The sequence below is a fragment of the Myotis nattereri genome, assembly GCF_964212035.1.
Source record: "Myotis nattereri genome assembly, chromosome: 13".
Lineage (NCBI taxonomy): Eukaryota > Metazoa > Chordata > Mammalia > Chiroptera > Vespertilionidae > Myotis > Myotis nattereri.
Window position 1 is genome coordinate 6,535,421 of NC_138088.1, and position 27,010 is coordinate 6,562,430.

A 27,010-nucleotide genomic window follows, 5' to 3' on the forward strand; every position below is an offset into this window, starting at 1 on the left:
TGTCTTACCCTCTCTCTTCCACTCTCACTAAAAATCAATGAAAAAATATCCTCAGGTGAGGATTAACAACAAAAAGATACAGAAAAGGTTAAATATAAGCCTTCAAGAAAATATTGAGGGAATTTGTATTCCTAAGTGAATGCCCTATGTGCATGTATTAAACTTGATTTTCTACTGGTAAAAAGAAAATATTTAGAAATTCAAGAAAATACTTCAAATATTTAAATATAAAGAATGATATTTTAGATTACATTTATAAATTACTATGTTATCCTAGTGTAGTTATATTTTTCCAACTAGAAAAAAATTATGATTGACTTCTAACTGATCTCATGAATCTAGGCTTTGTGAGGGAAAAACACAAACACAGTTGTGTGATTGTTTTAAAAAGATTAGGTGAATTTAAAAGTGTTTTTACTAGTAATCCTCTAAAACGTATCTAGTGAAATATTTGATCATAATTGTACTTTTTTACGTACACACACAGGAAAACAGTAAAGGACCAGTTTGTTAGCTTTTTTAATTTTTAAAATATTTTTAGTGAGGTTGAGTCACAAGCCTCTTTCAATATCCAGTGGGGTAAGCTGAAGCTAAAATACCACAGAGCAGTGCTTAAAGTTCAATTGTTTCAGGGTAACCAAGAGCAGAGTACACCGAGTCCTTCCTTCCACCTCTAAGGGTGAACTGGCAGAAATCTTCACTCAAGCCTCCATTTCAGGTAGAGTTAGCCTCAAGACAAGGCCTTCACATACTACAGGTTCTGTTCCTTTTTGGGGTACTATTGTTTGGTTCCTGGGAAAGCAACAGGAAATAGCATAAAGAGTAGACTTTGGAACCAGATAGATGGGGATTTGAATCTTAGTTCCACCACTCATTAGCTTTCTGGCCAACAAAATTACTTAACCTCTCTCAACTGCAGCTTTATTTATAAAATGTGATATAATTTTATATAGTTTTGTAAAGGTTATAAATAATATGTGGAGAGTACCTTGCAGAATAGGCACTTAGTAACTATTAATTTAGTGTTGTGCCTCTTGTGTCGATTTTCATGCGGTAGAAGGCATCTACAATAGGTAGAAGTAGTTGTCACAAGGCACACACTAGGAGATGAATTGGTTATGGGATTAATTCCTACCATTCTTCCTTCTAATAGTCATGCCAGCTGTGCATGTCACCAGCCCTCAGTTTCACAATGTCATTTCTTTTTTCACCACATAAAGTTTAGGAGTGGATTATTCCCCCTCTTCTTTGCCTTTGTGTGGGAAGTGCTATGAAATATGCCTTATCAAGGCTATCCAAATAGTTTTCTTTCTCATTGCCATATAGAATAGGAAATCTTATTAACCCTCAGATTCTTTAGCACAGGTACATTAGATTTCCTATAAGTAAACAAGCCACAGTGACTAACACACATTCTTTTTTTTCTGTTTCATTTAAAACTTTAGTCATTCTTCAAACATGGTGAGCTTGTGGTTTTTTTGTTTTGTTTTGTTTTGTTTTTCAAACCTTTACCAACTTAATTTTCTCGTTGTTGAAAAAGCTAAATTTCTCCCTGGCTGGTGTTGCTCAGTTGGCTGGAGTGCCATCCCTCACACCAGAAAGTTGCAGGTTTGATTCCCGGTCAGGACACGTATCTAGGTTGCAGGTTTGATCCCTAGTGGGGAAGTCGGCAGTGTACAAGAGGCAACCGATTAATGTTTCTCTCTCTCTCTCTCTCTCTCTCTCTCTCTCTCTCTCTCTCTCTCTCTCTCTTTCCTCTTTCCCTCCCTCCCTCCTGCTCTCTCTCAAATTAATAAAAACATATCCTCGAATGAGGATTAAAAAAATTAAAAAGAAAAATCTGAATTTCAATAATGTTTGTGTTCAATTCAACAGACATTTTTTTTTTTTTAATATGTGCCAAGCATTGTGCCAGGTGCTAAGACTAGGAAGATGAAAAAGCCTAGCAACTGCTTTCAACTTATACCTACGGTGGAGAAAGAGGGATAGATACGTAAATATCAATATGAAGATGGTGTGATAAATGCCATTGTGTTATGTAGTCAAAGAGAAGGGATCCCAAATAATAATTGTTAAGATTTGAACAAATGTCATGATGATTAATCAATAATTGAAATGTTTTACATGGTTAATAATTTGTGTCATGACTTGCCTGGGGTGTCTTTTTCATTTAAAATGTATGCTGTTCTAAACACACTAAGAAAAATCTCAAGTTATTTGCATTTTTTGTTGTTGTTCTTTAAGAACGGAAACTGTTCAGATAACACCGATGTGTGAGTTCCTTTTTTAAAAAAACTTTTAAGTGAGAATCCTCTGAGGATGAATAAAAATCAAGACTTCTTCTCTGTGTCAGTTGCTTTTTCATTCTGGTTAATGGAAATTTAATCGGCTTGTGGTCTGGGTTGCACATTTCCAGCCTTGGCTAATAAAATGAATCAGATCATTCTTGTGGATTTTGCTCCTGTGGGGATGGTATAGCCAAAAAGAACTTCACTTATGCTCTCTCGACTTCAGAGAAGCTCCGCTGTACTAGAATTTTCAGTCATGCTAGATTGTGATACTTAGCCCCATTAACTTTTTTCTCCTAAACTATCTTTTAAAAAATACATTTGTCTTAAGTTTACATTGACAAGATGGGTTTATTGCTTTGTCATTAGCAGCATCTGTAGTTTCTATTGCACACAGAGTATTTGCAGTCATTGGGCATGTATCAGGCACAAACAATAGTAACTGTTATTGTCTTTGCAGTGGTGGGTCCGTGTATAATTTGTACACTGATGAGGATGAAGAGATTGAGCCTTCTCCTTCTGGGCAACAGATCATTGAAAATTCAATCACTATGAATAAAATGAAGCTGCTGAAGGCTAAGATGGAGAACATGAATCTCAGCAAAAAGGTGAAGCTGTCGGCAGTTGGCCAGGCCTTTCTCTAGTTTATCCCTGCAGGGCTCACGTATTGATGTCTGCTAGGAATTGTGAAAAATCATTTGTAAATATTATTCATCTCAGGTTTGTGGCCTTAGTAATTTATTGAGATGTTAAAAGTGATGAATTGTTTTGTATAGACTAGCAACAAATTTAATGTGATTATATTGCACTTAAAGTAATTGATGATTTTAAAATTGTCATCGTTCTAAAGCTGAGGATAATAATAGATAGCCTAATCTTAATCTTACCATTATTTTTAATGCGGCATTTATATTTACTTATTATGGATATCTTTGTCTGGGTGTTGACAAAGAGTATGCCTATGTTCAGCTTCAGTAGATATTGTCAGTTTTCCAATGTGATTCCAAAGTAATTGAACCAATTTACATTTTGTCCCATAGTGAGTGAGACTTGCAGTTTTCATGCATTCTTACTAGTGTTTGGTAGGTCATCTTTTATTTTTATCATTCTGGTTGATGTGTAGAGCCATCACATCACAGTTTTGATTTGCATTACTTTGACTAATGAGGTTGAGTTCCCTTCAGATGTTTATTGAGTATTTCGATATTTTTTTTTGCAAACTGCCTTTTCAAATATTACCCGTTTTTCTATTGAGTTGTATGTTTTTTGCTTATTGATTTTTTTGTTGTTAATCCTCACCCAAGGATATTTTCCCATTGGTTTTTGTTGTTGTTTGTTTTTTGTTTTTTGTTTTTTTTAGAGAGAGTGGAATGGAGAGGGAGAGACAGAGGCAGAGAAACACATCAATTGGTTGCTTCCCACACATGCCCTAACCAGGGCCGGGGATTGAGCCTGCAACCGAGGTACATGCCCTTAACTGGAATCGAACACAGGACCCTTCAGTCCAAGGGCCGATGCTCTGTCCACTGAGCCAAATTAGCTAGGGCCGCTTATTGAAATTTTTTTTGATATCTTCATATATTCTAGATATAAGTCCTTTGTCTCAAATATAATACATATATATGTACATACACACCTCTGTTACTTTGCTTTTCACTCGATTAATAGCGTGTCCCATTTTCTTTATTGAACTATTATATATACATATAATAAAATTCACAAATCTTTAATGTACAGCTTAATGAATTTTTACATTAATGTAAACTCATGTAGGAACAACTAAAATTAAAATGGACCTTCCTCTCCAGTTTTCCTTATAACCTTTCCTAGTCAATACCTACCTTTTCCATTTCCAGAAATAACTACTGTTTTATATTTGTCACCATAAATTAGTTCTGCCTATTTTTGAACTTTGTATAAGTGAAATAATATGTTCCCTCCTTTTTTTGGCCTGGTTTCTTTTGCTCAACCCATAATAGTCATTATAGTCAACAACTCATCGTGTTGTTGTATGCATCAGTTCATTCTTTTTTACTGCTGTGTACTATTCCACTGTATGACTATACTTATGATTGTTTCTTCTCCTTTTGACAGACATTTGGGTTGTTTCTAGTTTTTGGCTTTTCAACAATAAAGCTGCTTTGAACATTCTTATACATGTCTTTGGTGGACATACACACTCTTCTTTGGGGCATGTACCTAGGAATTGTCTTATAGTCATAGGGTAGGTATATATGTAACTTTATTTTCTGTGCTAAACCGTTTTGTCAAGTGTCTGAATCAATTGACACTCCCATCAGCAACACTAGAGTTCTAGTTTGTACCACATCCTTAACACTTGATATTGTCAGTCTTTATCATTTTAACCATTCTGGTGGCTGTGTAGTGATTTTCATTTACATTTCTCTGATGAGGAATAATGTTAAGTTTTTCATATGCTTATTGGCCATTAAGATACTGACTTTTGTACCAACTGTTTTATATCATTTTATATATACATCATATTTTAAAAAAAATCTTGACTTGTTAGTACCTATTAAAGTCTTTTGCTTATTTTCTAAATTGGGTCGTCTACCTTTGCTTATTGTTTTTTATAGGCATTTTGATACTATGAATATAAGTTTTTTTGTCAGAAGTGTGAGTTATACACAGTTTGCTCTTTTACTTTCTCATTCTTTTAGTAGGTATTCTTTATTTTAATGTATGCTGACTTACCAGTTTTCCTTTATGATTATCAATTTTTATAGCCTTTTAATAAAGTCTTTACCTTCCACAAGGTCTTGAAGACATGCCTTGTGTTTTTCTTCAAAAGCTCTATGATTGTTCCTTTCTCACTTAGATTTACAATCCATTTGAAACAAAACCTTTTTTAAAATATAATATGAGGTAGGGTGAAGAAAAATTTCCCACAATCCTAAATGTTTATGTACCTAACAATTAAACTTCAGAATATATGAAGCAAAAGCTACAAAGATAAATAGACAAATCTATAGTTATATTAGAATACTAGAGGCCCAATGCATGAAATTCGTGCAAGGGGCTTGGCCCTTGCAGACTGGTGGCTGCCTTGGCCCTCACAGCCCTGGCTTCGTCTGGAAGGTTGTCCAGAAGGATGTCTGGAAGGTCATTCAGCTGTCCTGTCTAATTAGCATATTATGCTTTTATTACTATAGAAGATTTCTACATTCCCACTCTCAGAAAATGGATAGAAAAGATAAACAATCAGAAAGGACACAAAAAGGCTTGACAATACCTCCTTGTCCCAACTGACATTTATAGACTACTCCACCTAATGACAGCAGAATACATTTTTAAAAAGTGCACTCAGAACATTTACTAAGATAAACTGTATACATCTAGCAAATAAGTCCCAATATTTTGAAAAGATTCAAATTACATAGAAATGCTTCTTTTTTAACTTTATATTTATTGTTGACACTATTACAGATGTCCCTCATTTTCTTTTGCCCACCTCCACCCAGCCACCACACCTTCCCTCTGGTCATCACCACACCATTTTCTGGGTCTATGAGTTCTTTAGCTAATTCCTTCACCTTCTTTCATCTAGTCTCCCCCTACCTCTCCTGTGACAGCTGTCAGTCTGTTCCATGTATCCATGCCTCTGTTTCTGTTTTGCTCATCAGTTTATTTTGTTCATTAGATTCCACAAATAAGTGAGATCATATGGTATTTGTCTTTCTCTGACTTGCTTATTTTACTTAGCAAAATCCTCTCTTACTACAATGAAATAAAACTAGGAGTCAATAACAGAAAGATACCAGGAAAGTCTAATATTTTAGAATAACAGATTTATAAATAACAAGTCAAATAAGAAATCCAAAAGTATGAAATCATTATTATATTCTTCGAATGAACCACTCTTGGCTGTGAGGATTTTCCCTTTTTATGTCTTTAGATTTAGTTTGCTATTATTTTATACTAGAGGCCCGATGCACGAATTCGCACACCATTGGGGTCCCTTGGCCTGGCGTGCAGGATCAAGCCAAAATGGCTCTCTGACATCCTCTAAGGCAGCGGTTCTCAACCTCTGGATGGCGACCCCTTCGGGGGTCGAATGACCCTTTCACAGGGGTTGCTTAAGATCATCCGAAAACACATATATTATTACATATTGTTTTTGTGATTAATCACTATGCTTTAATTATGTTCAGTTTGAAACAATGAAATTGGGGGTCACCACAACATGAGGAACTGTATTAAAGGGTCGCGGCAGTAGGAAGGTTGAGAACCACTGCTTTAAGGGGTCCCAGATTGCGAGTGGGTGCAGGCCAGGCGGAGGGACCCCACTGGTGCAAGATCAGGGTCGGGGAGGAACGCAGGTGGTTGGCCAGCTGGGGAGGGACTGCAGGAGGGCTCCAGGGCATGTATGGCCTGCTTGCGCAGTCCCTATTGGCCAGACCCCAGCAGCAAGCTAACCAACTGGTTGGAGCGTCTGCCCCCTGGTGGTCAGTTCATGTCATAGCAAGCGGTTGAGCAGCCTTAACATATCATTAGCATATTATGCTTTGATTGGTTGAACAGACAACTGGACACTTAGCATATTAGGCTTTTATTATATAGGACTAGGTGTACATGTTTTTTCCATTTTAGTGTTTTGGGTTTCTTCAGATAAATACCCAGAAGTGGAATTGCTGGGTCCTTCTTTGTCTTTTTTTTTGTTATAGCCTTTGATTTGAAGTCTACTTTGTCTGGTATAAGTATTGATACCCCACTTTTTTCTGTTTGTTCCCATTTTCATAAAATATCCCAACCTTTTATTTTCAGTCTGTGTGTGTGTCTTTCAATCTGAAGTGAGTCCCTTGTAGACAGTATATGTAAGAGTCTTGTTTTCTTATCCACTTAGCCACTCTCTGTCTTTTCATTGGAGCACTTAACCCATTTACATTTAAAGTGATTGTTAATAGATATGTCTTTATTGCCATTTTTATTGTTCATATTTTTTACGTTTTTCCCCTTCTTAAAAAAGACCCTTTAACATGTCTTGTACTACTGGTTTGGTGGTGATTAATTTCTTTAGCTTTTTCTTGTCTGGGAAGCTCTTTATCTGTTCTTAAATTCTAAATGATATTCTTTCTGGGAGGAGTAATCTTGGTTGTAGGTCCTTGAGTTTCATAATTTTGAATATTTTATACCAATCTCTTCTGGCCTATAAAGTTTTTGTTGAGAAATCAGCTGACAGTCTTATGGGAACTCTTTTGTAGGTAACTAACTGCTTTTCTCTCGCTGCTTTTAAGATTCTCTCTTTGTCTTTAACCATTGCCATTTTAATTATCATGTGTCCTGGTGTGGGTCACTTTGGGTTCATCTTGTTTAGGACTTTGTCCTTCGTGGACTTATGTGTCTTTTTCCTTCACCACGTTAGGGAAGTTTTCAGTCATTCTTTTCAAGTAGGTTTGCAATCCCTTGCTCTCTCTGTTCTCCTTCTGGTACCCTTATGATTTGGATGTTGTTATGCTTGATGTTGTCCCAGAGGTCACTTAAACTATCCACATTTAAAAAAATTTTTTTTTCTGTACTGATTGGGTGTTATCTGCTACCTTGTCTTCCAAATCACTGATTTGCATCCTTTGCTTCATCTAATCTGCTATTGGTTCATTCTAATGTATTCTTTTTAAAATATATATTTTTTTATTGATTTCAAAGAGGAAGGGAGTGGGAGAGAGCTAGACACATCAATGATAAGAGAGAATTGTTGATTGGCTGCCTTCTGCACACCCTCTAGTGGGGATCGAGCCTGCAACCCAGGCATGTGCTCTTGACTGGAATTGAACCTGGGACCCTTCAGTCTGCAGGCCAGTGCTCTATCCACTGAACCAAACAAGCTAGGCCATTCTAGTATATTCTTAATTTCAGTTGTATTTCTGGCTGGTTCTTTTTTATGGTTTCTGTGTTTTCTTTTTATGTGGTTGAAGTTCTCACTAAGTTCCTTGAGCATCATTATAATCATTGTTTCAAAATCTGTATCTGGTAGTTTGCTTGCCTCCATTTCATTTCATTCTTTTTCTGGAGATTTTTCCCATTTTTTTCGTTTGGGACATATTTATTTGCCCCTTATTTGATCTCACCTTTTTTTGTTTTTTGTTTTGTTAATCCTCACCAGAAGATACTTTTTTCTATTGATTTTTAGAGAGTGAAGGGAGGGAGCAGGGGATGGGAGAGAGAGAGAGAGAGAGAAATAACGATGTGAGAGAGACATCAATTAGTTGCCGCTTGCATGTATCCTGACTAGGGTGGGGATTGAACTTGTAACCCACATATGTGCCCTTGACGAGGAATTGAACTCGTGACCCTTAGGTTTCAGGACTGACACTCTAACCACTTGACCACATTGGCCAGGGCTGATCTCTCCTTCTATTCTTTCTTTGACCCAGTCATTCTTTAGTAGCATGTTGTTTAATCTTCACATATTTGTGGGTTTTTCCACTTTTTTCCCAGTTGGTTTCTAATTTCAAAGCATTGTGATTAGAGAACATGCTTGGTACGATTTCCATCTTTTTAAATTTGATGAGGCTACTTTTTGTGTTGTAGAATACTGTACATCCTTGAGATGGTTCCATTTGTACTGGAGAAGAATGTATAATCTGGTGTGCTGGGATGAAAGGCTCTGTGTATGTCAATTATATTCATTTGGTCCAATGTGTCATTTAAGGCCAATATTTCCTTACTGATTTTTGTTTGGATGCTATATCCATAACTGTCAATGGGATATTTGGGTGCCCTACTGTCATTGTGTTTTTGTCAGTTTCTTCCCTTAGTTCTGTTACTGGTTGCTCACTGAGTCTGCCCCTTGAGTGTGTCACTCATGGATGTGTAAAGTTGTAATCTGTTATGGTCTGAAGCTGTTCACCAGGTGCACTGGCTCTAGGGCCTCCAGGGAGGTCCAAAGTCAGCCACTGGCTGAGGCCACCCCACAGGTGCTACAGAGAGATTTGCAGATGCTTGCTATTGGGTTTGGAAGTGCCCAGGCAGGACCCAGCTGTGAAACAAGGCAGGCTGGGTGCTAGTGCTGGGTCTTGGGCCTTCTATTGATGGGTTTGGAGCATGCTGACCCGCTGCAGCTTGTTTCAGCTAAGTGAAGCCTGAGCCAGGACAGGCCATTCAGATGGAAAAGCTGCAAATTGGATGGGGCAGGGTCTCAGGGAATCACCAGGGTGGAGCCAAAGTGTGAGCCTGGCTGATGAAGACTCTCATATGGCTGCTGGTCAGCCCTGTGACAGGGGAGGTGCCAGCACAGGAACAATGACCCCTGTGAGCACCATCATCTGGGAGAAAGCTGTCCCGGAGTTCCTGCCCCGATGCCAGACAATCCATTTTCTCCCCGTATGTGTCCGGGAACCCCAAAGCTGCCTTGTGCTGGAGCTCAGAGGGATCGAGTCCAAGTAAGTTTGTGCACCGGCCCTTTAAGAGAAACACCTGGGTCTCCAGCAGCCTCCACCTCATGCAGCCACAATCCCCACTGGTTTTTGTTTTTTTTTACTTTTTTTTAAAAATATATATATTTTATTGATTTTTTACAGAGAGGAAGGGAGAGAGATAGTTAGAAACATCGATGAGAGAGAAACATCTATCAGCTGCCTCCTGCACATCTCCCACTGGGGATGTGCCCGCAACCCAGGTACATGCCCTTGACCGGAATCGAACCTGGGACCCTTCAGTCCGCAGGCCGACGCTCTATTCACTGAGCCAAACCGGTTTCGGCCCCACTGGTTTTTACAGCTCAAAGTTATGGGGACTTCTCTTCCCAGCTCTGGAACCCTGAGTTGGGCGTCTAGTGTGGGGCTGAGACCCCTTGCTCCTCAGGGCAGCCTCCGCAGCGAAGATCTCCCTCCAGACCAGCCCGTTCCGCGCCTCTGCCCCTCCTACCTGTCTCAATGTGCCTTCTTCACTTCTCGAGTTGTAGGACTTCCATTCAGCCAGCTTTCAGGCTGTTCTGAATGATGGCTGTTCAGTATTTTAGTTGTAATTTTGATGTGACTGTGGGAGGCGGCGAGTATGGGCATTTACCTACGCTGCCATCTTGGTTTTCCCGTTTATTAATTTTAGAGAGAGAGAAAAACTTCAATGTGAGAAACACGGCCTGGTTTCCTCTCGACATGCCCTGAGTGGGGATCAAACCCACATTTCAGGCCTATGCCCTGACTGGGAATCGAACCCGCAACCTTCTGGTGGACCAGATCATGCTCCAACCCACTGAGCTGCCCAGCTAGGGCCCAAAGTGAGGATTTTGTGTGGCACAGTAAATTACTTACGTCAGTACCCTCTTCTCTCTGTATAGTGAAATGCAGTGTTTTAAATCAATGGCAGTTTATTGAAAGGTGGGGTTGATGTGTTTACGATTTTGTGGTTCCCTTTTGTGTATAGGATTCTTTCACTTTCTTGCTGCCTATTCACCTTCACTGTCAAGTTCTAAATGGGTGCCTTTTCCTTCCAGCTCCCCACTTGCTAGAGAAGTGGTGCCTTCTGGAGGCTGTCGCCTCAGGTCTCGAACAGTTTAAGTCACTTTTTTTCTATTTCCTAGGATATTAGACCTGCTGCTTTCAGCATTTTTCATAATGAAGTGGGATTTTCTCTTTTTGGGTTTATTTTATACTTGTTCCATTAGCCCTAGTTTATCCACATCTGTTTTTCTCTTCTCCGTTTCCTCTCCCCTCTTCCCTCCCCCCTCCTTCCTCCTCTCTCTCTCCTCTCCTTCCCTCCTTTCTTTCTTCCTTTCTAACTTGTTCCACGCTTTCACCATAGGCATAGGATTTGCAGATGAGTTTCCTGGATTTGAGTATTTTCCTATTTACAGGTAATTTTAAGTTAAATTTGTCTGTCTTTTAGTTTTGATGAAGGTATGGTTTATGGGTGATTTTATTTGCTTATGTTGTTGATCTGTATGGTTTTTTGGAAAATCCATGGAGAAATTCAGATTTAGGCAAGCACCATTAATCTCTACAGCACTGAAGTCAACACCTGCATTTATTTATTTATTTATTCCTCACCTAGGACATGCTTATTGATTTGAGAGAGAGGAGAAGAGGGAGGGAGGGAGGGAGAGGATGAGAGAGAGAGAGAGAGAGAGAGAGAGAGAGAGAGAGAGAGAATGAGAGAGAGAGAGAGAGAGAGAGAGAGAGAGAGAGAGATGAGAGAGAGAGAGAAACGTTGATATGAGAAAGAAACATCAATCTGTTGCCTTTCCCATGTGCAACCTAAGTATGTGCTCTCCTGACCAGGAATCGAACCCACAGCCCCACAGCCTTTTGTGTATGGTACCACGTTCCAATCAATTGAGCCACACCAGCCAGGCGACCTTCATTTTTGAAGAATGTTTGCGCTGAGTATAGAATTGCAAATTTGCAAGACAATGGTCCTAGGATAAAAGCAGCTATAGGAGCCAGCATATCTTTCCAACATTCTTTTTTCTTGGGATTTTTAGCTCCTTACTTCTTGCCTCAAATGGTATCCACTGAATTATCTAGCTTTTGTTATACTTCTAGTATGGAAGTATTGGTATGTCATCAGGTATTCCATTCCATCCGGATACTCATATCATCTTTAATTTTCAACTTTATCTGTAACATTGTGAATTGTTGTGATACTTTTATTAAAATCTAGAACCTACTGTATCAGGGACTCAGAGACCTCCCAGGTGGAAAGGTTTGCTAGGAAGACTCGTAAGACTAGCATATAGTTGTGTTCATGGCTAACATCTCTACAGGGAATGGGTATAAAGCAAAACCGGCAAAGGCAAAGGGAAACCAGGCATAAGCTTCCCAGATCCTTTCCTGGTGGAGTCTCATAGGATGCACTTAATTCCTCTATCAGTCAGTTTTGTCGGCACGTGTAGAATGTTGTCTACTGGGGAGGCACGTTGGAGACTCTGTGCTCAGGTGTTTTATTAGAGGCTGTTTATGTAGATACCCTCTGCCTAGCATGTACCAAAATTACACACTCCCAGAAGAAAAGCTGGTGTTTGGCATAAACCATATTGTTTGCACAAACTGGTTAAGCACAATGGGCCACTCTTATCATCCAGGGGGGAGGGAGCCCTCTTCAGTACAAGTTCCCAGAACCAGCCAAGGACCAGCATTGCAAGCAGGGCTTTTCACGGATAGCAGTTTGGTTCTGTTAACTCTTTTCTGCAATACCTACCTTGCCAACCACTTACTCATCTTACTAGTAAGAGTTGTTTGGGATCTAAAATAGGTCAGCAATGTCATATCTAATATAATCAATGATGTTTCTTTACAGCCAAAGTCTGATAATTAGATGCGAGAAAATCAAATTATTCTCAGAAAATTATAGTTAATGAAGATAGCAAAATTCTTCTCTACCATAAGCTTAATATTTTAATATTTTAAATTAAGGTAATCAAAATGCCAGTGTGTTACAGCAAATCACATTTCCTTCCTTCATTAATTTCTGTTAATGGGCACATAAAATGAGTTATATAAATGAATAATGTAATGAATTCATGTAAAGGAATTATGTATTCACTCTTTTCTTTTAGCCTAAGAAAGCTGTCAAGGTAAAACCTCGCCCACCTGTAGCTCCTCGATCTTCTAGTAGTTCCACGGCAGCTACTCGGCACAGATTGCTACGAGTTCTCCCCCACATCGGGCAGTCTTGTTTACCATCTCCTGGGAATGCCTGTCTGCCTGAAACATCCAGCAATGCAATTGCAAGTTTGACAGCCCTGCCCGCTGCTGATAGGCCCATATCATCTATAGCTGGTGATTTCCTCAAGGAAGATACTAACTGGGAGAGTAACACACTGCCTCATTCCAGTGGTAGCACCAAACTGTCACCTCAAATACCCCATGTGGAGTTGGAAAATGACAAAGAGTTTGCTGATTCTGTGCTCCATCTTGGACCATCCCTGCCTAGGCGGACAAAGCACTTTTCGGGAAATTTGTCACCTAATAATGAGGATGACACTGTTTTATTTCCAGCTCCTGAAGAGTGTGTAACTGAAAAATCCCTTCTACCTGAAGTGGGTTCGTTTCCTTTGTTTTCAGAAGGAAATATTGATGAGCAGAGCAGCGGTTTAGAAGGCACACGGAAGGTAAATCCTGACAAAGGGTTGAAAGCTACAGAGCAGCATCTTAAACATGTTGCGAGAATGTTGAGTGGTGAATCAGTAGAGACTACAGTTCTCAACAACCGTGAATTAAGTCCTCACAAGAACAGACTCTTGTCACCTCTTCACTGTTCTACACCAATGTCACTCCATCATTCTCTGGTGAAGCCACAGAGACAGTCGAAATGTTTTGAGTCTCGGACTCTCCAGTCTTCTGCTTCACAAAATGTGCTCCGGTCATTGGATGTTCGAAATATGGCTGACTCTTCTTTCTCTAGGACTACTCGCTTTCGAGCTGTTAAAGTTGATTCACCTGGGAAAAGATCTGATATTATTTCTAAAGTTGAGGCTCGGGATATCACAGAAATGGCTAACAAGGCTTCCAAAGAGCCTGTCGGTTGTGTAAATAATATAGGTTTTCTTGCTTCGCTGGCCCGGAGCGCAAGCAGAGATGGGTTACAGAGCTCGCGTGGGGTAGGTAGGCTTCGGACCTCTGGAATTGGGCTGTCTACAAACCTCCAGCATTTTCAGGAAGAATGCATTAGGAAAAGCTCTCCCCAGTTAGAATCTACAGATTTTTATCTAGTAAGTATCTACTTTTCAATATGTTCTAGTAGTTGTCCTTGTAATGATTCAACATATTTAAAGTTTATTTTTTTGTTTACATAAATAAGGAGACCTAAGGTTGACTTCTTTTAATAATTTCTTTATCTACTTTGTAGAAAATCTTTTTGATAGTTGATTTTTAAATAATTTTATAGTCCTAAATTGCAAATTGCAACTTGAAAATAATTTTGTGTAGACAACTTATTGCAGCAGTCCCCCTGCCCCGCAATGTGTGGGGGATATGTTTCAATACCTGTAGTGGATATCTGAAACCATGATAATACCAAACTCTATATATACTATATTTTTCCTATACATACATATTTGTGATAAAGTTTAATTTATAAATTAGGCACAGTAAGATATTAACAACAATGACTAATAAAATAGAACAATTATAACAATATACTGTAATAAAAGTTATGTGAACATGATTTTTCTCTCAAAATATTTTATTGTGTTGGGCTCACCCTTCTTCTTCTTGTGATAATGTGAGATGGTATAATGCCCACATGAGATCAACTGAGTTTGGATATTCTGGACAAAACCATGATTCACATCCTGGGCAGGATAGAGTGAGATTTCTGCTACTCACACAATTTAAAATTTGTGAATTGTTTATTTCTGGAATTTCTCATTTAATATTTTCAGACTAAATATCAGTTAACTTTAGGTAACTGAAACTGGAAAGCAAAACCATGGATAAGGGGAGAAATACTTTATTTTTAAATGCTATTTTTATTAATTTTTCCCCAAATGAGAACTGTTATTGGAGCCATTAAATTATACTCTTTTAAAAATAAGTAATAAGTACAATATTGCTGAATGTGAGAATCAGGTTCCAAGTTAATTTAATTAAAATTCGGTTAGATAATTTCAAATGAAGTCCAACAGCATTTTTGTAATAAAGTACAAGTATTCCATGCTTGGTGGTCTTTAATTCTGTTCCCCATTAACTCACACCATAGATGTTTTCTGTTTCAATTGTAGTCTGCCCGTGGTATTGGAATGAATGGAAATAATGCAGCAGCAGGTAAAAGAGTAGGTAAGCTATAGATAATTTTAAAAACAATATAAGACTAATAATCATATCATTATACATATTGTTGAATTTCACAGAAATGCGAAGAACCTTCTCTGTAGTATATACAGAGTAAACTCTCCCTAAACTTTGTTCCACTTAAGAAAATGACTATTGGAACTGACTGTAGGATGTATTTGACAAATAAAACTAAAATGAAATTTAGGTGTCTGCTGCCTGGGAAGGAATATGGTCTATGTGAAAAGAAAAGAAGAGTGAAGAGTTAACATGTAGTCCCCAATGCTCCCAGGCACTGGCCACTCTAGAGCCATGCTGGGTTGCTGGGTGGGTTTTGACAAAGTACCCTAGAACAGTGGTTCTCAACCTTCTGGCCCTTTAAATACAGTTCCTCATGTTGTGACCCAACCATAAAATTATTTTTGTTGCTACTTCATAACTGTAATGTTGCTACTGTTATGAATCGTAATGTAAATATCTGATATGCAGGATGGTCTTAGGCAACCCCTGTGAAAAGGTCATTCGACTGCCAAAGGGGTCGCGACCCACAGGTTGAGAACCACTGCCCTAGAAAGTCGTTTCTTAACATTACATGATCCAATATCAAGGTTGGTATAAGAGTTCCTTTTGATGAACTGGATAAAAGAAAAGGACCATTTCTAGGACCAGCCCTTTCCAAGGAATAGTAGCAGACCTGACTATAGCATTAGCACTCCATTGTACTAGTAACACCTTAAAGCAGTGATTCTCAACTTTCTGGCCCTTTATTTTTTAAAAAATAATTAAATATTTATTGTTCAGATTATTACAGTTGTTTCTCTTTTTTCCCCCCATAGCTCCCCTCCACCCGGTTCCCACCCCACCCTCACCCTCACCCCCCCACACTGTCCTCATCCATAGGTGCACGATTTTTGTCCAGTCTCTTCCCACGTCCCTCCCACCCCTTTCCACCACAAGAATAGTTAGTCCACTCCCTTTCTATGCCCCTGATTCTTTTATCATCACCAGTTTATTCTGTTCATCAGATTATTTATTCACTTGATTTTTAGATTCACTTGTTGATAGATGTGTATTTGTTGTTCATAATTTGTATCTTTACCTTTTTCTTCTTCCTCTTCTTAAAGGATACCTTTCAGCATTTCATATAATACTGCTTTGGTGGTGATGAACTCCTTTAGCTTTTCCTTATCTGTGAAGCTCTTTATCTGACCTTCAATTCTGAATGATAGCTTTGCTGGATAAAGTAATCTTGGTTTGTAGGTTCTTGGCATTCATCACTTTGAATATTTTTTTGCCACTCCCTTCTGGCCTGCAAAGTTTCTGTTGAGAAATCAGCTGACAGTCGTATGGGTATTCCCTTGTAGGTAACTGACTTTCTCTTGCTGCTTTTAAGATTCTCTCTCTGTCTTTTGCTCTTGGCATTTTAATTAAGATGTGTCTTGGTGTGGTCCTCTTTGGATTCCTTTTGTTTGGGGTTCTCTGCGCTTCCTGGACTTGTAAGTCTATTTCTTTCACCAGGTAGGGGAAGTTTTCTGTCATTATTTCTTCAAAGAGGTTTTCAATATCTTGCTCTCTCTCTTCTTCTGGCACCCCAATAATTCTGATGTTGGTACACTTGAAGCTGTCCCAGAGGCTCCTTACACTATCTTCGTATTTTTGGATTCTTTTTTCGTTTTGCTTTTCCAGTTGGGTGTTTTTTGCTTCTTCGTATTTCAAATCTTTGGCTTGATTCTTGTGATCCTCTAGTCTGCTGTTGGAACTCTGCATAATATCCTTTATTTCAGTCAGTGTTTGCTTAATTTCTAGTTGGTCCTTTTTCATAACCTCGAGGGTCTCACTAGATTTCAAGAGGCTCTCACTACATTTATCAGTGGTCTCACCCGTCTTTTTGAGGGTCTTACTAAATTTGTCGGCGGTTTCTAGAAAGTTCTTGAAAAACCTTAAAAGTGTGGTTTTAAACTCTATATACAGTAGTTTGCTTTCCTCCACTTCTGTCATTTGTGTCCTGTTTCTTTGTCTCCGCATTTTGGCTGCTTCCCTATGTTGATAGAGTGGCTTTCTGTGCTAGATGTCCTATAGGGCCCAGTGGCCCAGCCTCCCCAATTACCTGAGGTGGACACTCTTGGTGCACCCCTTTGTGGGTTTTGTGAACAGTCTTGTTATAGTTAAGCCTTGATTGTTGTAGGTATCACTGGGAGGAATTGACCTGCAGGCCAATTGGCTGTGAGAATCAGCTGTGTCTGCAGTGGGAGAACTTCTGTGCTGAAGACACCCTTCTGGGGCAAGACTTGCTTCAGTGGGGCTTTGGTGCTCACTGAATCTGCCCCCTGAGTGTGTCCCTTATGGATCTGAGGAATTGTAATCTGGATGGTCCCACTCTGACCACTGGGTACACTAGCTCTTGGATCTCTAAGGAGGTGCTAATTTAGCCTCTGCCTGAGGCTACCCAGCAGGAGCTATGGAGAGATCTGCAGATTCCTCTTCTTTGTTTGGGGTTTGGAGGTGCCCAGATGAGGCCCAGCTGTGAAGCAATGCAAGCTGCTATGGGGCCTTGGGCCTTCTCTTGGAAGTTCTGGGTCTGTCTGGCCCAGCTGCAGTTTGTTAGGTAATTTTCAGATTGCAAAGGACCAGGGCATTCATATGCAAAAGCCTCTGCTGCAGCCTGGGCGGGGCAGGGTCTCAGGGGATCAGCAGGGCGGAGCAAGCAGCTGATTCTCAGCCCTTCCCTAAGGGGCCCCGCGTCTCAGTGTCCCGGTAATCGCTGCAAGCACCTCTGAGGGACAGTCGCCCTCAAGTTCCGAATTCTGCCCATTGCCAGACAGTCCAGTTTCTCACCGTATGAGTCCTGGGTCCCCAGAGACTTCCCGGAACCGGAGTTCAGAGCAGTCGGGAGCTTGTGACTGCCTCCCGATTCAAAAAGACAGCCGCGTCCTCAGGTGCCAGCCCCATTCCACGCTCGAGCCTCCGTACCTCTGCAGTTTACTTCCGCAACTCCTCTGAGTCTCAGTGCTTTTCTCTTTCCTTCTAGTTGTAGAATTTCCACTCAGCCAGCCTTCCTGTGGTTCTGGATGATGTCCATTCTGGATGATGTCTTTTAGTTGTATTTTTGAAGTTGTTGTGCGAGGCAGCAATTTCCTGTGTTTACCTATGCCGCCATCTTGGTTTCTCCTCTTTTGTTTATTTTTAATATGTTTTTATTGATTTCAGATAGGAAGGGAGAGGGAGAGAAAGAAACATTAATGATGAGAGAATCATTTTTCAGCTACCTCCTGCACACCCCCTACAGGGGATTGAGCCCTCAACTGGGCATGTGCCCTTGATTGGAAGCAAACCCAGGACCCTTTGGTCCACAGGCTGATGCTCTATCCCCTCAGCCAAACTGGCTAGGGGTAATATCCAAAATTTATAAATAACTCAGACAACTCAGCACTCAAAAAACAAACAATCCAATTAAAAAGTGGGCAGAAGACCTGAATAAACACTTCTCCAAAGAGGATATACAAATGGCCAAGAGACATATGAAAAAATGCTCAACATCACTAATCATCAGAGAGAAGCAAATTAAAACGACAATGAGATACCACCTCACACCTGTCAGAATGGCTACCATCAATAAATCAGCAAACAACAAGTGTTGGCAAGGATGTGGAGAAAAGGGAACCCTATTGCACTGCTGGTGGGAATGCAGACTGGTACAACCACTATGGAAAACAGTGTGGGGTTTCCTAAAAAATAAATAAAATAAAATGGAACTGCCATTTGACCCAGTGACCCCACTTCTAGAAATATATCCTAAGAAGCCTGAAACACCAATCAGGAAGAATATGTGCGCCCTATGTTCATAACAGCAGTATTTACAACTAGAGGCCCAGTGCACAAAATTTGTGCATGGGTAGGGTCCCTAGGGCTGGCCGGTGATCAGGGCCAATTGGGGCCTTCCTTCCCCTGGCTGCCGGCCGGGGGATTCCTTCATTCCGCGCCACCCCCTGGTGGTCAGCGCATGTCATAGCAAGTGGTTGAACTCCCAGTCGGTTGAACTCCTTGTCAACTGAACTCTCAAGGGGACAATTTGCATATTAGCCTTTTATTATATAAGATAGCTAGGATCTGGAAGCAGATAAAAAAGCTGTGGTATATTTACATAATACTAGTTGGAATACTACTTGGCCAGGGGAAAAAAAGGAATCTTACCTTTTGCAATGGCATAGATGGACCTGGAGGTTATTGTGCTAAGTAAAATAAGCCAGTCAGAGGACAAATACCATATGATCTCACTCATACGTGGAATTTAATGAATAAAATAAACTGACAAACAAAATAGAAACAGAAGCATGGATACATGGAACAGACTGACAGCTGTAAGAGGGGAGGGAATTTGGGATAGGATAAAAGAAGGTGAAGGGATTAAAAACTAAAATTTAAAAATCATACTGTAGGATTTCACTTATAATTGAATCTAGAGAACAAAATAAATGAACAAACAAAGTAGAAACAGACTCTAGATACAGAGAATAGAGTAATGGTTGCCAAGAGGATAGTGGGGTTGGGAGGGTTGAGTAAAAAGGTGAAGAGATTAAGAAGTATAAATTGGGCCCTGACTGGTGTGGCTCAGTTGGTTGGAGCATTATCCCATACACTGAAAGGTTGTGGATTTAATTCCTGTTGTGAGTTTGATCTTGTTTGGGTCACATATGGGAGGCAACAAGTCCATGTTTCTTTCTCTCTTTCTCTCCCCCTCGTCCTCTCTCTAAAATCAACATGATGTTCTCGGGTGAGGATTTTTAAAAAAAAGTAGTAGAAATTGGTAGTTATAGAATAGTCACATGGTTGTAAACTACAGCATAATCAATAATATTGTAATAACTCTGTATGCGACCAAGTGGACACTTGAAATATCAGGGCGACCACTTTGTAAAGTATATGATTGTTTTGCTTAATAGCATTTCACATTTAGAATTTTATGCCTGTATTAATCAAGGTTTCCTTTCTCTAAACAGGAGAATGTACTCATCTCCTCCCACCTGTGCAAGCCCCTATTCAAACAAAGAAGAAAACAGCAAAGCATTGTTTTCTTTGTGGGAAGAAAACTGGACTGGCTACTAGCTACGAATGCAGGCAGGTTGGCTAGCTGGAAAAGTTGAGATGCTTTCTTTGTGATAGCCCAACTTGGGAATATAATGTAAAATGTTCTTTAAGTTGGTTATTCAGAACATCATGAAGATGATGTTCATATGGCAGACCTCTGTTTAACTCCTTCTAATTGGCTGAAGTAAAGAGCAACTAGATAGCTCATGAATTTCCAAACTCATGAGATCCTGCCCTGCCCTTTAAATTAGAAGGTTTAAACCAATGGGAGACTATACTTTTTTTATGATAGATATACTCATTTGTTGTTGTAATACAGCTTGGAAGAATCCCTCTAATATTCTATTTTAAATACAATAAGAAAGGACTACATTTAAAATTAATGTAGTATAAATTTTAACAATTATATAGTATGCTTTTTATTTCAAAACAGATGAATAATATATTTATAAAAATTAATGAATTTCTTTCTATCCATAATTATTTTATTAGTATAGATTAATATGCTTCAAAGATGGTGTCTGCCCTTAGGTTGAGGACAGATATTAAAAATAACTGCTGCTTTTTAGAGTGTATTTTATTCAAATGGGAACAGCTTATCTTGTTACTAGAAATATTTTTTAAATCCATTCGTGGTTTAGTTAGCTTTTACATAATTTAATTTTCCTATTAGACAAATTTCAGAAATTCATAGTTCTCCCAGGTTTAAATAGTTAGACTATTTATCAGTTTTTGCAATTTTACTACTTCCCAAAGGTCTACACCCTATTTCATTCCATAATGGATTCTTTATTATAAACTCTCATGATTATGGACAATTAGCTCGTTCTTTTGGGGGTGGTGCTTGTGCTTGTCTATAAGCAGAAGGGAAATGCCCATGCTGAAATGGCTCAAGAGAACCACAGGGCTCCTGTTGGACTCCCTGAAGTCAAGTGCTAATCTCCCAGAGAAGAGCCTCTAATAAAAATGTGACTATTCATGTGAACTTTTTTGTGCTTTAGATGTGGAAACAACTTCTGTGCATCTCATCGCTATGCAGAAACTCATGGCTGCACCTATGATTACAAGAGTGCAGGGAGGAGATACTTACAGGAGGCAAATCCTGTGGTTAATGCACCAAAACTTCCAAAAATCTAACTCTTGCTCTGCACCTAACTGTTCTGCCCGAGGAATCGTATTACAATGACAGCCAGAAGAAATATTGTTAGACTGCATTAATTTTGTTCCATACCAAAAGATTTACCAAATAACAAAAGCATACAATGCACACTGTTGGAGAATGAGAATGCTACTGTATTTGACATCTCTATTTTTTGGTGAATCAAAAGTTTTAAAAGTAGTTTTAAAAACTTTAAACTAAATGAGTTAGCTTTGTTGTTGCATGTCTTATGTTAAGTATCTATATATTTGATATTGCAATTTTACTAGACAAGTCTTCAAAAGACGCACTTTAGGAAGTGACCATTGACTGCATAACTGTCTTCCACATTGTACAGAAATGACCTTTCGTGCAATGGCACTATTCAAACCGACCACTTTTTTTTTTTTGTGGGGGTGGGGTGGGTGGGGATTTGTAAAAGAAAAATCCCATGTGTGAAAGTTTATTCAGTTCACTAGCAAGTTCCTTTTTATTTCAAGCTGCTTTTTATAAAAAAGAACATTTGGTTTTCCAGTGTGTTTTTAATACATATAATTCTTCCGTATTCACATTGGCATTCGGATATGTATCCATTCTATAAAACACATCATGTTAATCATAGTATATATTTCTTAAAATACTACTTTTTGAATGGTAGTTTTAAAATGGATGTCCCACTTGTTGCCATTAAATTCAGAATCCAACTTTTCAATTTTTGAAAAACAAAATCTCACAACTTGCTTTGTTTTTCTTATATGTTGAGTGCTATTACAAGGAGAAATTAAAATAAATATTCAATTTCATTATGAGTTTGATTATTTAAAATAATTTTTGAGTTGTTTTTTGCTTGATCTCTTCACCTTTATCACTAAATCCCCCAAACCCTTCCCTCTGATAGCTTTCAGTCTGTTCCATGTATCCATGCCTCTGTTTCTATTTTGTTAGTTTATTTTTCACTAGTTTCCACATGTAAGTGAGATCATATGGTATTTGTCTTTCTCTGACTGGCTTATTTCACTTAGCATAATACTCTCCAGGTCCATCAGTACAGCTGCAAAGGGTAAGATTTTCTTCTTTTTGTGGTTGAATAGCATTTCACTATGTAAATATACTAGAGCTTTTTAAGTATATATATATTATTAATTTCAGAGAGGAAGGGAGAAGGAGAGAGAAATAGAAACATCAATGATGAGAGAATCATTGATCAGCTTGCCTCCTGAACCCCGCCCTCCCGCCCCAGGGGATTGACCACACAACCCAGGAATGTGCCCTGACTGGGAATCGAACTGTGACCTTCTGCTTCAGAGGCCGACGCTCAACCACTGAGCCACATCAACTGTACCTTTTTTAGCCACTTATCTACTGCTTCCAGATCTTGGCAACTGTAAATAATGCTGCAGTGAACATAGGGGTGCATATATTTTTTAAGTTAGTGTTATGGTTTCTTTGGATATCTTCCCAGAAGTGGAATCACTGGGTCATAGGTAGTTACATTTTTATATTTTGAGGTAAGTCCATGCTGCTTCCCACAGTGGCTGCACCAATTTGCATTTCCACCGACAGTGCACTAGGATTCCCTTTTCACTGCATCCTCGTCAACATTTATTGCTTGTTGATTTACTGAAGGTAGCCATTCTGACAGGTGTGAGGGGACATTTTATTGTGGTTCTAATTTGCATTTCTCTCATGATTAGTGACCTTGAGCATCTTTTCATATGTCTATTGGCCATCTGTATGTTCTCTTCAGAGAAGTGTCTATTCAGGTCCTGTGTCCATTTTTTTAATTGGATTGTTTTGTTAAGTTCTTTATAAGTTTTAGATATTAACCCCTTATCAAATGTATCATTGGCAAATATGTTTCCCCATTCAGTGGGTCCCATTTTCATTTCGTTGATGGTTACGTTTGCTGTGCGAAAACTTTTTAGTTTTATGTAGTCCCATTTGTTTACTTTTTCCATCATTACCTTTGTCAGAGGAGATATATTAGAAAAAGTATTGCTATGAGAAATGTCTCAGATTTTACTGCCTATATTTTCTTCTAGAATTTTAATGGTTTGGGGTCTAAAATTTAAACCTTTAATACATTTTTAGTTTATTCTTATGTAGGGTGTAAGAAGGTGGTGTAGTTTCTTTTTTTTTTGCAACTATCTCACCAGTTTTCCCAACACCATTTATTGAATAGACTATCTTTATCCCATTATATGTTCTTGCCCCCTTTGTCACATTTTAATTGACCATAAAGGCATTGGTATATTTCTGGGCTCTCTATTCTGTTCCATAGATCTCTATGTCTGTTTTTATATCAGCTAATATGCTGTTTTGATTTCCATAGCCTTGTAGTATAGTTTGATATTAGGAATATGATTCCTCTAACTTTGTTCTTCTCTCTCAAGAATCTGTGGCTATTCAGGGTCTTTTGTGGTTCCATATAAAGTTTTGGAATATTCTGGTTCTGTGAAATATGCCATTGGTAACTTGATAGGAATTACATTGCATTATAGATTGCTTATTATAATTTGGAGATTTTATTTTCTTAAAAAATCTATATTGTTGAACATATTACAGATGTTCCCTGTATTCTCCCCATTGTCCCCCTCCACCTGGTTCCCACCTCACCCTAGGCCATCACCACAGTATTGTCTGTGTCCATAGGTAATGCATATATGTTATTTAGTTTATCTCTTCCCATCGCCCCATACCCCATTCCCTCTGAGATTTGTCAATCTGTTTCATACCTCTGGCTCTATTTTCTTCATCCATTTATTTTGTTCATTAGATTCCTTGTTCATTTATTTTAATTCTTAGATTCAATTGTTGATAAATATGTATTTATTGCCATTTTATTGTTCATATTTTTTATCTTTCTCCTCCTCCACTTCCTCCTTACTAACTTTTTCTCTTGCTACTTTTAGATTATCTCTTTATCTTTAACTTTTGGTATTTTAATTATGATGTGTCTTGGTGTCGGTCTCTTTTGGTTCCTTGATAACTTGGTAACTTGTTTGGGACTCTCTGTGCTTCCTGGATCTGTAAGTCTATTTCTTTCACCAGGTAGGAGAAGTTTTCTGTTATTATTTCTTCAAATAGGTTTTCAATATCTTGCTCTCTCTCTTCTGCTTCTGGTATCCCCATGATGTGAATGTTGGTATGCTTGAAGTTGTCCCAGAGGATCCTTGCACTACCTTCATATTTTTATTCTTTTTTTTTTTTTTTGCACTTCTGATTAGGTGTTATTTGCTTTTTCATAGTCCAAGTCATTGATTTGATTCTCAGGATCTTCTACTGTACTATTGAATCCCTATAAATTATTATTTACTTCAGTTAGTGTATGCCTAATTTCTGACTGGTCCTTTTTGATGTCATTGACATTCTCACTGAGATCCTTGAAAGTCTCACTAAGTCCCTTGAAACTCTTACTAAGAACCTTGAGCAACCTTATCATCATTGTTTTAAACTCTGTATCTAGTACTTTCTGTGCTTCCATTTCATTTAGTTCTTTTTTTGAAGACTTCTTCTATTCTTTCATTTGTGACATGTTTCTTTGTGTCCACATTTTGGCTGTTTCCCTGTGTTTGTTTCTATGTATTAGGTAGAGCTGCTATGTCACCTGGAATTGGTAGAGTGGCCTTGTGTAGTAGATGTCCTGTAGGGACCAGTGGTGCAGCCTCCCCAGTCACCTGAACTGGGCACTCCAGGTGTGCCCCTGTGTGGGCTGTGTGTACAGTATTGTTGTAGTTGAGACTTGATTGCTGTTGGCAGCACTGGGAGAAAATGACCTCCAGGAGAACCAGCTGTGAGTACAATGGGAGAGCTGCTGTGCAGGAAATACCCTATGGAGCAGGACTTGCTTCAGTGGGGCTTTCGTGCTCACTGAGTATACCCCTTGAGTGTGTCACTCATGGATGGGTAAAGTTGTAATCTGGTATAGTCTGAGGCTGTCTACCAGGTGCACTGGCTCTGGGGCCTCCTGGGAGGTGCAAAGTCAGCCACTGTGGCTATAGTGTTGGCAGGGGCTACAGAGCCATTTGCAAATGGTTGCTACTTGTGTTGGGCTTGGAAGTGCCCAGGAGAGCCCAAGCTGTGAAGCAAGGCAGACTACTGTTAGTGCTGGGTCTGACACCAGCTGCTGCTTGTTTGAGAGATTTTAGGAAAGTCTGAGGCCTGAGCCAAGACAGGCCATTCATATGCAAACAGCTTGGGTGGGGATACAAATTGGATGGGGCAGGATTTCAGGGAATCACCAGAGGGGAGCAAAACAGTTTGAGCCAGGCTGATGGAAACTCAACTATGGCTGTCAGTCAGCTCTGCAATGGGGGAGGTCTCAGCATAGGACAATGAACCCTGTGAGCACTGCTGTCTGGGAGAAAGCCATCCCAGAGTTCTTTTTTTTTTTTTAATATGTTTTATTGATTTTTTACAGAGAGGAAGGGAGAGAGATAGAGAGTTAAAAACATCGATGAGAGAGAAACATCTATCAGCTGCCTCCTGCACATCTCCTACTGGGGATGTGCCCGCAACCAAGGTACATGCCCTTGACCGGAATCGAACCTGGGACCCTTGAGTCCGCAGGCCGACGCTCTATCCACCGAGCCAAACCAGTTTCGGCATCCCAGAGTTCTTGCTCTGATTCCAGATGTTCTAGTGCCTCCCAGTATGTCTCTGGATCCTCCCCAAGCCCTTGTCCCAAGGCTGGAGCTCAGAGTGAGTGAATTCAAGTCAGTTCATGTGCCGGCCCTTTAAGATGAACTGCCTGGGTCTCTAGCAATTTTTGTGTCACTCAGCCACAATTCCCACTGGTTTTTACAGCCCAAAAGTAAGGGGACTTATCTTCCCAGCTCTGGAACTCTGGGCTGGGGGTTTGGTGTGGGGCTGGGACCCCTTGCTCCTCACGGGAGGACTTTGCAGCCAATATATCCCTCCTGATTAAAAAAAAAAAAAAAAAGCCACCTGTGGGTGTCGGGCCCACCCATTCTGTGCCTCCGTCCTTCTACCAGTCTTAGTGTGCTCCTTCCTTCCTGCTCTAGTTGTAGTGTCCCATCCAGCGAGATTGAAGGCAGGTCTAAATGATGACTGTTCTCTATTTTAGTTTCAATTTTTATGTGGTTGTGGGAGGCAGTAAGTTTACCTATGTTGCCATTTAGGTTCTCAGTATGGACATTTTAATGATGTTAATTCTTCCTATCTATGAATATGGTATATGCTTCCACTTATTTATATCATCTTCAGTTTCTTTCTTCAGTGTCTTATAATTTTATGAGTACAGGTCTTTTACATCCTTGGTTAAATTTATTTCTAGGTAATTTATTTTTTTATACAATTGTAAATGGAATTGTTTTCTTAGTTTCATTTTCTGATAATTCATTATTGTATAACAACGGAACTGATTTCTGTATATTTATTTTGTATTCTGTTACTTTACTGAATATAGCTATCAGTTCTAGTAGTTTTTTGGTGCATCTTTAGGACTCTCTATATACAATATCTTTTTTATTGAATTTATTAGGGTGACACTGGTTAACAAAATTATACAGGTTTCAGGTGCACAATTCTACATCATCTATGCACTATATTGTGTGTTCACTACCCCAAGTCAAGTCTCCATCCATCACCATTTATCCCCGACCCCAATCTCCTCCACCTCTCCCAATCCTCCCTCCCCACCTCAATCACCACACTGTTGTCGGTGTCCATGATTTCCCCCCCCCCCATTTTTCTTAATCCCTTTACTCCTCCCCCTTTCCCTACCCCATAGCCGTCATCCTATTCTCTAT

General features: G+C 39.3%; 1 protein-coding gene across 1 annotated transcript in view; it reads left to right on the forward strand.

Moving 5' to 3' along the window:
• ZFAND4 (zinc finger AN1-type containing 4) overlaps positions 1-22,042 on the forward strand; it is a gene marked incomplete at its 5' end in the record, with an annotated part of 82,123 nt that extends 60,081 nt beyond the window's left edge. The window contains 5 exons of the mRNA XM_081104721.1: positions 2,686-2,896; positions 12,802-13,956; positions 14,968-15,022; positions 20,014-20,131; positions 21,103-22,042. Coding sequence (XP_080960847.1) covers positions 2,686-2,896; positions 12,802-13,956; positions 14,968-15,022; positions 20,014-20,131; positions 21,103-21,238 — 1,675 coding nt within the window. The 3' untranslated portion in view covers positions 21,239-22,042. The remainder of the gene's footprint in view (positions 1-2,685; positions 2,897-12,801; positions 13,957-14,967; positions 15,023-20,013; positions 20,132-21,102) is intronic.
• Positions 22,043-27,010: the final 4,968 nt, after the last annotated feature.